This window comes from Scleropages formosus, chromosome 17 (assembly GCF_900964775.1).
Source record: "Scleropages formosus chromosome 17, fSclFor1.1, whole genome shotgun sequence".
Taxonomy (NCBI): Eukaryota; Metazoa; Chordata; class Actinopteri; order Osteoglossiformes; family Osteoglossidae; genus Scleropages; species Scleropages formosus.
The window spans coordinates 1223101-1237476 of record NC_041822.1 but is presented as its reverse complement, the minus strand read 5'-3'; the positions used below and the strand labels follow the sequence as shown (position 1 = coordinate 1237476).

The following is a 14376-nucleotide window of genomic DNA, read 5'->3' as shown; positions in this document are numbered from 1 at the left end:
ATAGGACAAACTGTACTTCTTGGGTAACTATTTGAATTAAAACTGTTTTCAATTAAAATGAACACTTGGATATTAATGTAATTATAGGTTGGAAGTTCATTCTGTGCAAAAATATTATACTAAATATAAATTAAGACTTTACACAAGCAAGCAAGGTTTGCTTTTTATATGTTCTTCTGCCATTAAGAAGAGCTTATTTAAGCTTCTTTCTGGCAGGTGGCTCAGAGCAGGACCTCTGGTTGTTACTGCAGCTGCTACTCATGACCATATAGGAGCTGCTCCAGTCGTTCTTTGACGTTGCGAAGGCAGTCACCTTTTTGGTCAAGGAGCAGCACGATTGGGATGAAAGTCCTCAATAAGAGACACAGCCAAGCACCCATCATTGCTCTTCCGGGCTGTACCCTTCCCATTCGAGGTAGTAAACACTGCAAGCTCAGCATTTGGAGTCCAGGAGGGATTTGAAAGTATATGTTGGGGAGCCACCTAGATCAATGAGTGGGGGAGGGGCTGCTAGAGACTGACCCTGTAGGACTGAATTTCAAGGTTTAAGAATGGAGATGTGAAATGTGGGGCAGATTCAATACTGAGAGGGTAACCGCAGTCTCTCAGGAACAGAGTTGATTTTTTTCAAGATCAGTGTATTTGGGTGCAAACTTCCTGATAATTATAGCCTCATGTCTTCAGTGGAATCTTATACTTTCTGACCTGGTTGATATAGGACAATCCAGTGTCTTCTGTTTACCAGGCTTTTCTGAGATCTCATAGCTCCTTGCAAGGGGGGTACAGGTGGTGTGGCAGCACAGCAAGTAATACTGCTGTCTCACAGTGCCTGGGTGGTGCAAAAGAATGTGGGTTCAATCCTCACTCAGTCTGTGTGGAGTTTGCATGTTCTCTGTGTGGGTTTCCTTCTGGAGATGTGCTGTTCAGGTTCCCCCCCATAGTGTGTGTGTGAGTAATGCAGAGAGAGTGCATTCCACTGATGTCTAGATAAGTGACCCATTGTAAGCAGTGCATCTAGCAGTGTAAGCCACCTTCATGAACAAGGTGTGTGGGCTTGTAATGTTACATAGTACCCATTGTATGTTGCTTTGGAGAAAAGCATCTGCTAAGTGAATGAATGTACAGGCTGCTTTCTATGTGATTTCAGTACTTTTATCCCAATCACCCAGAGCAGGAACTTCACAGGATTCTACAGCTTAGGGGAATAAGGGAGGTTGATAGCTAAGACACACTGAAAAGGTATAAGATTCATGGATGAATGGATCAGCAAATTTTAAGCATGTTCTGCACAGGGGAAGGACCAACTTGTGTTAGGCTTATTTTGGGCACAGTGGGTAGGGAGATTCCGCTCAGGCACTGAATTGATACAGTAAAAAATGCTCTGCTATATAAAGGGGTAAATTGAAATCTTAGTTAACAGTAACCATGGATGCTATGTTTTGTAACTCTGGCCATCTACTTGTTTCTGAGAGATAATCTCGCTACTAAAAATACATACTGATCTTCACACATCATATGCTGTTTATATCATTGGATTTCAGTCAGGTATTTACTGTATAAAGACACAAAACATTTGTAAATACCAGTAACACAGGGTGCAAGGCTGGAGGGAGAGAGGACACCAATCCATCACAGGGCACCCCAAGCAGACTTGAACCCTAGGCCCACTGGAGAGCAGGACCTGAGCAAATCCACTGTGCCACCACACTCCCCCTCGGCAGCTGCCTATATCCTGCTTATTGCTTCTTTCTAAAATTCATCCATAAAATTCACATACACAACTACTTGCTCTGTTCCTCTTTGCAGTAAACAGAGTGCATGCAGGCAGGGAATCAGAGCGAGGGTGCAGTTCTGAGTGGTAAGACGTGAGACGCTGTTTGTTGCAAGCAGTTTCAATCTGGAATTGTGAAAACTCTGCTGAGAATTTTTTCAGGCGATGCATCTGTAACGTAGTGTCCAGACAAGACATTGACACTGATGCCGTTTACTGAAATGTCCAAACATAGACATGAGGGGTGGTGTTCTCAGCAACAGAGTGATACGCAGGTGCACTGTGCAACTTAGGAAACAAAGCGCAGATATGATAGAATGAACATGGAATAAAGGGATGTAGGACATAAAGCATTTTATTGTTTGTGTAATTAAGAACTAGTGTTTATTTCTGACAGCTAGCTCAGAAGAGGACCTCTGGTTATTAGTTTAGGTGCTGCTCATGGCATTCTCACTCATTCCTTAGTATGTTGTAGTTGTGGTCTATACTCAGTTATCTTTTTACATAGAAGATGAGTAGTGAATTTTCTTGTGTGACAAAACAAAATCTTGTAACACCCAGATGCAAAATGGACAAGGACATGTTTTACTGTTCCATCTGAACATGGACATAGGGTGCAATGATTTCAACAGTAGAGTCTACATACAACAGGATAATGCAAATTTGTAAATAAACTGCAATGTTGATACAATGAACTCAGGAAACACTGAGTGTTCTGACAAGCAAAATGAGTTTTGCGCAGAAGGCGAATGCACAGAGATGAGGTGTTGATGGAGCTGGAATACAGGATGGGGAAAGAATCACAAAGGACAAGAGCAGCCGGGATGAAAGCGTAGAACTGGAACAAAATGTGGGAACCAGATCAGCAAACACATATTGCTAGGGAAACCATAGTAAAACACTGATAAATAATTCACAACCCTGGGATATGACTTTAACCTTCTTGTAGGACTGTGAGCTGGAAAGTTGGGGCTAGGTGTGTTGATGCAGTTAGACTGATGTAACAAGATGCACCTGTTGGACTTCAGGGATTCTGCCCTTGGAGTTATGACAGATCAGAATTGCAACTCAAGGGTTCATACTTCTTTAGGTAACTGACATGGATAATGACAGTAGATCACTTCTGAGAAACACTGTTATTTGTGTTCCTTGATTCATGCTTGCAATAACAGTTCCAATGTTAAACTGTTGTTACCATATTCAGTATATTGCTGTGAACCAGTATTCGCATAATAAAACACATATTGTTAATATATTAATGTTTTTTAATTGAATGTTATCAGAAGTAGAGGGGTCAAGCACATTTATTTATTTAGCAGATGCTTTTCTCCAAAGTGACTTCCCATTAACACCTTTGTAGTGTTATCAGCCCACACACCTTATTCACCAAGGTGACTTACAGTTCTAGATACAATATTTACAATGGGTCACTCATCCATACATCAGTGAAATAGTCTCTCTGTTACACACACTATGGGGAGAACCTGAACAGCATATCTTTGAACTGTGGGAGGAAACCGGAGCACCCAGAGGAAACCCACACAGACACAGGGAGAACATGCAAATTTAGCATAGCCAATTCACCTGAATGGCTTGTCTTTGGAAGGTGACCCACACAAACATGAGAACATGCAAGTTCCGCTAAGACTGAGCTGGATTCAAACCTACATCTAAATAGCTGAAGTCATATACATAATGATACTCACTGCACCACTGTAATCCCGCCCCACCACAAGAAAAAATCTATTTCTCTAAATAGACAGAAAATATTAACTGGTCCAAAGCATTTTAGTTTACGTAGAAGGAGGGACACAGCCTAGTATCAGGTGATTCTGGGATAGGCTTCAGCTCACCTCAACTTTACTCAGGACAGAGTTGGGTAGAAGAATTCAAGCTAAAGTTAGTAGGAGAACATGACTTTGACTTTGAATTCCTGGTCTTGCTGTCAGGATCAAGGTACAAGGCGCTGAATTGATACAGTAAAAAATGCTCTGCTATATAAAGGGGTAAACTGAAATCTTAGTTAACAGTAGGGGGGTGCGGGGGCGCAGTGGGTTCAACCGGGTCCTGCTCTCTGGTGGGTCTGGGGTTCAAGTCCTGCTTGGGGTGCCTTATGATGGACTGGCGTCCTGTCCTTACGCCCTGTGTTGCCAGTTTAGGCTCTGGCTCCCTGGGACCCCATATGGGATAAGTGGTTCAGAAAGTGTGTGTGTGTGTGTGTGTGTGTGTGTGTAGTTAACAGTAACCATGGATGCTGTGTTTTGTAACTCTAGCTATCTACTTGTTTCTGAGAGATAATCTCGCTACTAAAAATACATACTGACCTTCACACATCATATGCTGTCTATATCATTGTATTTCAGTCAGGTATTTACTGTATAAAGACACAAAACATTTGTAAATACCAGTAACACAGGGTGCAAGGCTGGAGGGAAAGGGGACACACGTCCATTGCAGGGCACCCCAAGCAAGACTTGAACCCCAGACCCACCAGAGAGCAGGACCTCATCAAACACGCTGTGCCACCACACCTCCTCTTATTATGTCACCATGAAAAATAAATAGTAATTTATTTTCGGGATCACTTTTAGTCATAGGGGAAGCCTCACACTTCTTTCTTTCCTCCTTCAAGTCATCACATGACACATTTTTGCAAATGTCATCTCTTGTTTATTGAATTTTATGGATGAATTTTAGAAAGAAGCAATAAGCAGAAGACAGTTGGCTGGTGAAGGGGAGTGTGGTGGCGCAGCACATTTAGCCAACTCCTGTTCTCTGTTGGGTCTGGGGTTTGAGCCCTGCGTGGGGCGCCTTGCAACAGACTGGCATTCTGTCCTGGATGTGTCCCCTCCCCCTCCAGCATTGCACCCTGTGTTGTCAGGTTAGGCTTGGAACAAGTGGTTTCAGACAGTGTGTGTATGCGTCTGAGTGTGCTCAACACAGTCAGAAATGATCTATATATCTAGTTAAACTGCAAATCTCTTCATGTTGGTCTTCCCCCTTTTCATCTAACTGGACCATGTGTATCTGTAAGTTTTTATGTAAAGTTATTTTACATCTGTTGGGCACCTGCAATAAATGTTTCAGAGGGCTGTGTTATCATTTGCATGATAGCTGGAGTGATGTTTTATGAAGCCTTTGTTCTTCTTTTTAAATTACATTAAATTGCTGTTACTTGGTGCATATTTTGCACGTTATCCATTTATACACTTAAGAATATTTTTACCAAAATACCTTCATTAAAGTTAAAACAGCAAGCAATTTGAACTGGAAACTTGTTTGACAAAATTGCAGGTCCATAAACTGTCCACTACATGAACATATCTTATTTCTGGAAAATTTTATCAGTGGGTAGATAGCCTCATAGCCTGCATGACCAGCTCTTTACTCAACTCAGGACATCACACAAATGTCTGATTTGAGACAGACATTCTTTGGTTGCTACTGCGAGAAGTTATGTTATTTTGTCTCCACAGCTGGTGACTTGAGGAACCAGAAATGAGGAAGAAGTAAGTCCGAAATTTCCTGCTGCCAAAGATGTGAAAGATGGGGTTGAGACAGCAGTGGCAGTATGCCAGGCAGTGGCAGATGTAGTAAGCATAGTGGAGCTTCTCCAACACCAGTGCATCCCAGCCCAGGGACTTTAGTGAGAACAGGAAGAAGAGAACATTGTAGGGAGCCCAACAAACAAAGAACCCAATGACAATGCCCAGTATGAGCTTTGCAGCCTTGTGCTTCTGACTTGAACGGCACCTCACAATAATTGTCCACATCTTCGTATAACAGAACATGATGACTGAGAAGGGTACCAGGAAGAACAGCAGAATTTGAATACAATACATCAACAACTCTACATGGAGTGGTCGGGGTGTGCCTGCACAAACTGTGCCCCCCAGGGTCTCCATCGTCTCGGAAAAGATCACATCCGGGATGCTGGCAGCAGTGCACACAAGCCAGACCCCCCCGCTCACAAAGTGAGCATGAAGTGGCCTCCGGGTCTGCCAGGAATATGTAGAGGTCACAACAGCACCATAGCGGTCAATGGTGATCACCACCAAGAAGAACATGTAGCTGTAGAGGCCAATGAAGAAGACACCACTGAGAAGCTTACAGGCCAGATCTCCGAAAACCCACTGGTGGAATTGATATACGGCCCAGAAGGGAAGGGGCATGGTGAAGAGCAGGTCAGATACAGTGAGGTTGAGGAGGAAGATGTTCCAGGCCTTGGTCTTGTCCTCGTGCTTCAGCAAAGCCCACAGCAACAGGCTGTTTCCAATCAGGCTCAGGCTGAATACCAGACAGTATAAAACTCCAGAAAAAAACCCTCCAAACTTCTCAGATTCATCCTCTTCAAGGAATATCCATGACTCATTTGGATAGTCATAAGAGTAATTGTCAAAAATACCTGTCCCATTGGAGAGTGGAGCTGTGCACAAGGAATCCTCACAGATGTCCATCTCTGCTGTAATTCAACAGTTATTAGGAAGTGATAGAGCATTGCAAGATGTAGGTAAGATATAAATAAAGTCTAATATTCCTTGAATCTTTAAGTCCAGTGTTAATGAAAACACTGCTCTAAAGAACAATGCACATAACCTATCCTTAAATATCACTATTATCTTATTGCATGGAATTTAAATTTTCAGTTTAGATTTCAATTCCTATCTTTTTCAATTTAGATTTGGTCCATGTCTGACTGATGTGATACTGTACTCAAATTGTAGGGTGCAAAATTTTCAATAAGTTATGTATTGCACTTCAGTTAACAAAGACAGCGAAGTGAAAAAAGAGGAAGCCAAAAGCAAAAGAATTACTGCAGAATGATCAAGCTCAGATTATTGCAAATATTTTAGAAACATTTTGAATTTGTAAAAACAGAAAACTAAATTATGCACAAATGTGAATATTGCAGAGAAATCACAACTTTACCTTTTATCTTCCCTTGCATGTGTCATAGGCAATGTTAGTAGATCCTAACCACACTAGTTCAACAGAATGTCTGACAATTATTATGCCCATTTGCAGAAGCCCTTTGAAGAGCCCAGCCCACCGTATATGACAAACTGTAATAGTTCATAATTGTTATCAAGTAGTAAAACAGCCAGACAAATAACATATTTCTCAATTTTTTAACTCCAGATGTGGTTATCTTTATCACTGTGTATTGTTCAAAGTAAATTTAAATATCTTTTAAAAATGATATATACTATATTGTACAACCAACTACAAAATCAAAGAACAAATATTATATATAATATTTTATAGTTTATGCATCTATATACAAATACATATTTATAAATCAGCATAGTAACAGTATTTTCATACCATGGAGTCCAGAACTAAATTTCATTGTAATTTTAGAAAAAAATACAGCAGAATCTAATTTCATCTGTACAATACTGAACAGAAATATGATCAAGTGAAGAATTCCAAAGAGTTATAAGAAATTAAAGTCTGGAGTTGATTATTGATTTATGTGAGCTGAATATTCTCATTAGTCGCTATTACTTTCTCGATAACATTTGAGATGCTGTGAGCACCACTAAGCCTGCTGCTGATAGATCTGCGCTGCAGCGGAGCACAGCAAAGCAGACGTGACACTTGTGCCCTGAACTTCTCTGTAAAAGCATACAGAAATGGGTTCAAGCAGCAGTGGAAGTACGCTAAGATACGGCAAAAGATAAATATGTGGTACAACTTACTGCTGCTGCTCTGAAGTTCTGACATGGTGACCAAGACCACGTTGTATGGAGTCAAACAAACAAAGAATGCTACAACAATGCAAAATATGAGGATGATGGTTTTGTGCTTATTCTTGTTTTTTGAAGATATGACAATCTTAAGGATCCGACAGTAACAATAAATGATGATTGTCAGTGGTACCAAAAAAAATATCAAAGTTAATATGTAGTTGCTGATCTTGTCCATCCATGGATCAGTGGAAGACTCACAAGTAATGTAATCACATTTGTCTGTTTTTGCACTGGAGATTACCATTTCCTTTATGGAGGATGAGACACTTATGATCCATATAGCCACACACGTCACCTGGGCACAGAGACGCCTTTTCTTCAGCAGTGGAAACTGGTTATGGACCATGATCATATAGCGATCAACAGTCATTGCTGTGAGGAACATCATGCTGCTGCAGAAGCCAATGAAGTAAGCACCACTCAACAGCTTGCACAAGAAGTCACCAAAGACCCATTGGGAAAAGTGATAAGTGCTCCAGAATGGAAGTGACATACTAAAGATAAGATCTGACATGGCCAGGTTCAAGACAAAGAGGTTGGTGACTCTCTTCAGTTTCTCATACCTGGCAAGGACACAGAGGACCACTGTGTTGCCGGCAAAACTGAGGCAGAAGATGACAATGAAGCAAAAAGCTGTGGCTGTGCTTCCCGAATGCTGGTTTTCATCTTCACAGAGGAAGACGAGTGATCCATTGTAGTCAGATGTGTCATTGTATGTTTCATTTTCCTGGAAGTCATTCATGCTGCTGATTCCAATAAGTACATCGTGCATCATGGCTGCAGGTCTGAAATCAACAAGCTTGTTATGTTCAGACCTGAAAGCAAACTGAATGCACACACACACACACATTTTCAGAACCGCTTGAATGCAATGTAATAAATTCACAATAATCTCAAAAATGGAGGAAACTCTTGTGAAATGGCTGTCTGCGTCAGACTAATTTTGCAGTGTAAGCAGACAGGATGTACCCATTTTAAGGAGAACAGAATATACTAATACATTAAAGTGTTAGTTTAAGGTTTCTTTTTTGCCTTTGAATGTGTTGTTCTTCACAGCTTGAAGTAAAAACTTCTACAATGTCCTTGCTGCTTAATGTCAAAGTTCAACCAATTTCAAGAATCACTCCAACACAGTAGTAATACTGTACATTGTTCAGTCTAAATTAATATGAATAAATCTATACATAATAGTAAAAAAAAAGCTAAAACACAGTAAAAAAAATCAACGAGCAAGTTGCGTTTTACTTACAGTGCGATTTCAACAGCAGTCCACTGCTGCTTATTTGAGCTTCACTTTCAGAATAAGACATCAGCATTATAGATTCGTTTCAGTGATGTCATTACAAAACACCACATGCTATGACTAGATGTCTCATATTCAGAGGTATACAGGGCTGCCTGAAAGTAAATTAATAAATGTAAATGTAAGTACAGTATGTGAGCCCTGTAAGGATGGGCATCATTCCTGTATAAAGTATTAAACTTAAAACATCTACATGTTAAGTATTAAAATAAACTTATGAAATAATTAGGATTTACGCTCCTGATTCTGCTTAGCTACTTGGTTTAACTAATGCAACTTGGGGTGTGCATACAGTCATGTGAAAAAGTAAATAAAGCCCATGGAAAATTTTACACACACACACACACACACACACACACACACACACACACACTTTCAGAACCGCTTGTCCCATACAGGGTCGCAGGGAACCGGAGCCAACCCGGCAACACAGGGCGTAAGGCCGGAGGGGGAGGGGACACACCCAGGACAGGATGCCAGTCCGCCGCAAGGCACCCCAAGCAGGACTCGAACCCCAGACCCACCGGAGAGCAGGACTGCGGTCCAACCCACTGCGCCACCGCACCCCGCTGGAAAATTTTACCTTTTTTCAAAATATTTGCACATGCAGGCATTTGATCTTCCTTTAAGCAGTTTCTGTAGACAAAAGTGATATACTTGAACAAAAACACAATGAAACTTTGGTTTTTCAATTATTTAATCAACAAAGAAATTTTACTGATGTAATATTCCTATGTAGAAAAAGTAAGTACACCCCAGGTCTCAGAAGCTGGTATTGCCCCCTTTAGCAGAAATAAAGTCATTTTGTATAACTGTCTACCAGTCTGACATCAACTTGATAAAATTTTTGACCACTCCTCCATGCAGAATTTCTTTACCTGTGAGATGTTTGAGGGTTTTCATGCATGAACAGCCCATTTAAAATCCCCCACAACGTTTCAATGGAATTCAAATCTGGGCTTCGACCAGGCAATTCCATAACTCTTCATTTCTTCCTTTTCAAGAAATTCCTTGGTAGATTTACTGGTATGCTTCGGATCATTATCCTGCTGAAAGGTCCACTTCTGGTTCAATATCAAGTTTTGGACAGATGGTTTCATTTTCTTAAAGCACTCTGATATGATGGAGAATTCATAGTTGAATCTATGATTGCAAGGCAACCAGGCCCTGAGACAGCAAAGCAACCTCAAACCATAATAACACTTCCACCACCATGCATGTTGATATGAGGTTCTACTCCAGTGCTGTCTTTTGTTTGCAGCAAAGATCTCTTGTGGTACTGTGGCCAAACAACTGTCTTTGATTCACATTGTTCCAGAAGTCCTGGTGTTTGCTTAGATGTTCATTGGCAAACTAATCTTGTCTCAATGTAGTTATTGGACAGTAAGGGATTCCTCCTAGGACACCTGCCATGTAGATCAAAGTTGTGCAATCTTTTTGTAGACACATGCACATTGACACCGACAGTTGCAAGGGTTACCTGCAGATTCTGGGATGAAATTTGAGGGTGTAAACACCTTACAGTTTGATCTTACACCAAATTTGCTGAGCCAGCCTCTCCTAGACAAATTGGCAGGTGTTTCAAATCTCTTCAACTTGTAGATGATTTTCCATACAGTGGAATGATAGATTTCAAATAAATTAGAGATCTTTTCAAATTCCTTCTGAGAGTCATGGACATCCACAATCTTCTTTCTAAAAGCCTAGGAGCACTCCTTCGATCAAGGCATAATGACACCACACAACTCAGTAACAAATAGATGTCTGAGGTTTAAATAGCACAGGTTCCTCCAGGATACTCTCTAACAGTGTTCTAATCATTGGCTCCTTATCTGGCACACCTGATTTCAATTTTGTGCATTTACAGTTGTGATAAATGTAGGGGTGCACTTATTTTTTCCATGTAACAAATCTGTACTTTTGTTTTTTAAAATTATAAAAAGGAGAATATAGTGCAAGTTTGATGTTTCATTTGTTCAAGTATATCACTAATACTTATACTATCACTATATGCAGTGATTCAATCAAGCTAAAATGTCTGCATGTCCAAATAAGATGAAAAAGGTTAAACTTTCCATGGGGTGTACTTACTTTTTCACATGACTGTATATGTGTGGTGAGGGGGTGCGGTGGCGCAGCGGGTTGGACCGGGTCCTGCTCTCCGGTGGGTCTGGGGCTTGAGCCCCGCTTGGGGTGCCTTGCGACGGACTGGCGTCCCGTCCTGGGTGTGTCCCCCTCCCCCTCCGGCCTTACGCCCTGTGTTGCCGGGTTAGGCTCAGGTTCCCCGCGACCCCGTATGGGATGAGCGGTTCAGAAAATGTGTGTGTGTATGTGTGTGTGTGTGTGTGTGTGTGTGTGTGTGTGTGTGTGTTGGCACAGTGGTGCGGCAAGTAGCACCTGGGTGGTGCGAGAGAATGTGGGTTTGAGCCCCCCCCGGGTCTTCCTGTTTGTGTGAGTTTACTCCAGGTGATATGGTTTCCTCCCACAGTCCAAACACAAGAACTTCTGGTAAAATGGTGATGGTAAATTTCCTGTAGTGTGTGAATGGTGTGAGTGTGTGGGCAACCCTGTGATGGACTGGCATCTTGTTCAGGGTGTACTTCCTCAGCATTGGACTAAGTGCTTCCAGGATAGGGTCTAGTTCACCATGACCATGTTCAAGACAAGCAGTTATTGAAATTGGATAAATGGACATATATTACTTCTACTCCAGTTGTTATATTAATGATGACTTATTTCTGTCCCAAAAAAAGGAAGCAAAAAGAGCCAGAAATGCATTTTATTTTATTTAGCTGAACCTTTTGTCCAAAGCATCTTATAATGCCAGATATACAACGCTAACCAACTATGTTAAAAGGGGGCTAGCTAAATTCTTCTATTGCCAGAGTGTTGGTGCTGTCAGTGTGACAGTGGAGCACACTATAGCAGCTGTAGGGAGAAAAGAGACAGTACAGGGTGGAACACAGAGGAGGCAGAAAAAAAATAATGACTTGATAGCTGGGATCAGACAGCAATAAGATGTCGTATGGAGCACACATCCTTTTGTGCAATGAAGTAACAGTAGACACTTTACAGGGAAGTCTTTGCATACAACATGTTGGGTATCACCAACAGCCAGAAGAGGAAGGTTGTGAAAGTCATTACGGAGACTGGGGTCTGATCAGTGTTGGTCAGGTTTCCTGGGTGAAGGTGTCTGATACTGAAAGGCCCAAAACACCTAGTGACCCCAGATTATATCACTGATGATGTGTCCAGGTGCATCGCAAGATGTGTGATATAAATTAAAATGATGGAGAGAACACCAGAATGTCAGCAAAATTCATTCATTTTTGTCTTCTATTAAATTTCACTTGTGATACATAACTCATATATAATATTTTTCCAATACAAATATTAAACAACAACTTTAAGTACCTCAAGCAGAGAACTTTAGTCATGGTGATAATTTTACAGTATAGTCTACAAGGGATATGAATCTTGTTTATAGAAAATGTAGAGAAGTGATGGTAGATAAGGAAGCTAGAGGTTTTAATGACCTTTATGATAAGTTCATTTGACTGCCTCTGGAGGGTGAAATTGTTGTGCTGTTAGAATGTTGAGTGTCTGAGAAGTTGTCTGACACCATCTTCAGGTGTTTCCTGATTTTCACCTCCACAGAGACCCACAACACAGGATTCAAGCTTGACTGGGAGAGAGCAGTCAGCCTACAATCATACAAGCTGTCTTCCAAGTTTTTGTTCACTTTAGTTAATATCACTGTATTTCACATCTCTCCAGTATCTCATGTCCCCCTCTAACAAAACACAGGTTTCTGAAAAAATAATCATACCATGAAAAATGTCCCCAAAGATATAAAAATGAGTTATTCTATTTGACACCTTCTGCACAACCTTGAATGAACTTAGCATACTTAAAAAAAACTGCTGTAATGCATAATTTTTTTAATTAACAGCTCATACAGTGCATGCTCTCATTATTTCTCTATCTTGGAAGTACAGGGTGTGAGGCAGGGAACACCATGGTGAGGAAGGCAATCCTTCACAGGGCTTTTGTTTTATTATGTTTTGTATTAACTTGAAGAAATATTAATGCTAAAAAGACTGAAAACAAAAATACAGTATATAATTTTCATAAGCTCCTCTTCAATGTGTTATACATGCAAGACAATCCTGTGTTTTTCCTGTGCATTGGGTGTCATCTGAGAGTGACAAAGTAGAGTGAAGAAAGGATATTGAGGTGGGTAACTATTAAAAAAATGTTTAACCATAAATTCTAACTATGTGTCTCATTTGCGGGGGGCGTGGTGGCGCAGTGGGTTGAACTGGGTCCTGCTCTCCAGTGGGTCTGGGGTTTGAGTCCCGCTTGGAGTGCCTTGCGACGGACAGGCGTCCCGTCCTGGGTGTGTCCCCTCCCCTCCGGCCTTACACCCTGCGTTGCCGGGTTAGGCTCCGGTTCCCCGCGACCCTGTATGGGACAAGCAGTTCAGAAAATGTGTGTGTGTGTCTCATTTGCGAATGAGGACACAACAAAACAGCCAGGAGGAAGTGACAGATTTGTTACATAAGCATTTTTTCAGCATCTGGTCATTTTCAGTTTGGAATCAAACAAACACAATAATTAATCATTATTAATAATAAAGAGTACATTTATTCATTGGAATATCTCTGTAAAAGCCTTGGATGTAGCTATAATAAATGAAAAATACAAAGAATGAAATCGGTCCTGTGCTGGTCAGAGATCCCATGGTGCCCCTCTTCCAGGAGCACCATCTGAGTCTGAATATGACTTGCTGCAAACTAAACGCAGAAAGTAGAAACACATGGCATTTTTCACTATGCAATTTTTTAGAAAATATGATCGTGAATATGTAGTTATAAATAAAGACATAAACCAAACTGTGAAGTTTTCATATCTTTGAACATTCATAATTGTATATTATTCAGTCATTCCTCAAGATACGACCATCTGAATCAGAAGAATTCAGCGTTGTAAGGAGTTTCATTCAGTACTCTTACTTTGGATTACAGGGCATTTCTTCACATTTACAAGGACCAAATCTGTTGATTTACAAGGACCAAAATTCATTTATTTCTCATGTTTCTACTGGTATGTTTTTGAATTATTCCGAATTAATATGTAATTCGCTTTACAAAGGGTTTTTCAGCCATAAATTATGTTCATTAGGTGAGATAGGATTATTTGTTTAGACTGAAAGTTGCAAAAACCAGCAAGTCTTGAAAATTGATCATTTTATTACTTATTGTTTCACAAATGATCTGTCTCAAACAAGCCATAAACAAAATTCAAAGAACTATGTAATGTAAGAGATAAATTTGATCAAACAGAATCTGAATCATATCTTAAGTTATTTACAGGAACATGAACCACATAATGTACACAATGATTGTAACTGTAGAGAAGAAACAAATGATGCTTCTTGACACAACTTAAAAATTCAAGTATCTAAGGTCACTATTTAATATACAGGAATTTTTGTTATGTACAGTACTAGTGAACAATGGAATCTGAAAAGCTGTCTAAGTTTCAGA

The 14376-nt window shown here is 40.5% G+C and overlaps 2 protein-coding genes across 3 annotated transcripts; both read right to left on the bottom strand.

Annotated features, from left to right (window-relative positions):
- Positions 1–4640: 4640 nt before the first annotated feature.
- Positions 4641–6978, bottom strand: LOC108930980 (chemokine XC receptor 1-like). Of its 2 annotated transcripts, none has more exons than XM_029259311.1 (2): positions 6701–6978; positions 4641–6233 (listed from the first exon to the last, which is right to left on the bottom strand). In XM_029259311.1, exons 1-2 carry the CDS (start codon positions 6717–6719, stop codon positions 5173–5175), a joined length of 1080 nt encoding a protein of 359 aa, XP_029115144.1. In that variant the 5' UTR covers positions 6720–6978; the 3' UTR covers positions 4641–5172. The 2 variants fall into 2 exon arrangements, with proteins under 2 accessions (XP_029115144.1, XP_029115145.1); XM_029259312.1 differs by having other exon boundaries at positions 4641–6230.
- Positions 6979–7231: 253 nt separating this feature from the next.
- On the bottom strand, positions 7232–8910 carry LOC108930976 (chemokine XC receptor 1-like). Its single transcript, XM_018746496.1, has 2 exons — positions 8774–8910; positions 7232–8309 (listed from the first exon to the last, which is right to left on the bottom strand). The coding sequence occupies exon 2, from the start codon at positions 8297–8299 to the stop codon at positions 7244–7246; it is 1056 nt and encodes a 351-aa protein (XP_018602012.1). The 5' UTR covers positions 8300–8309; positions 8774–8910; the 3' UTR covers positions 7232–7243.
- Between the last annotated feature and the right edge of the window lie 5466 nt (positions 8911–14376).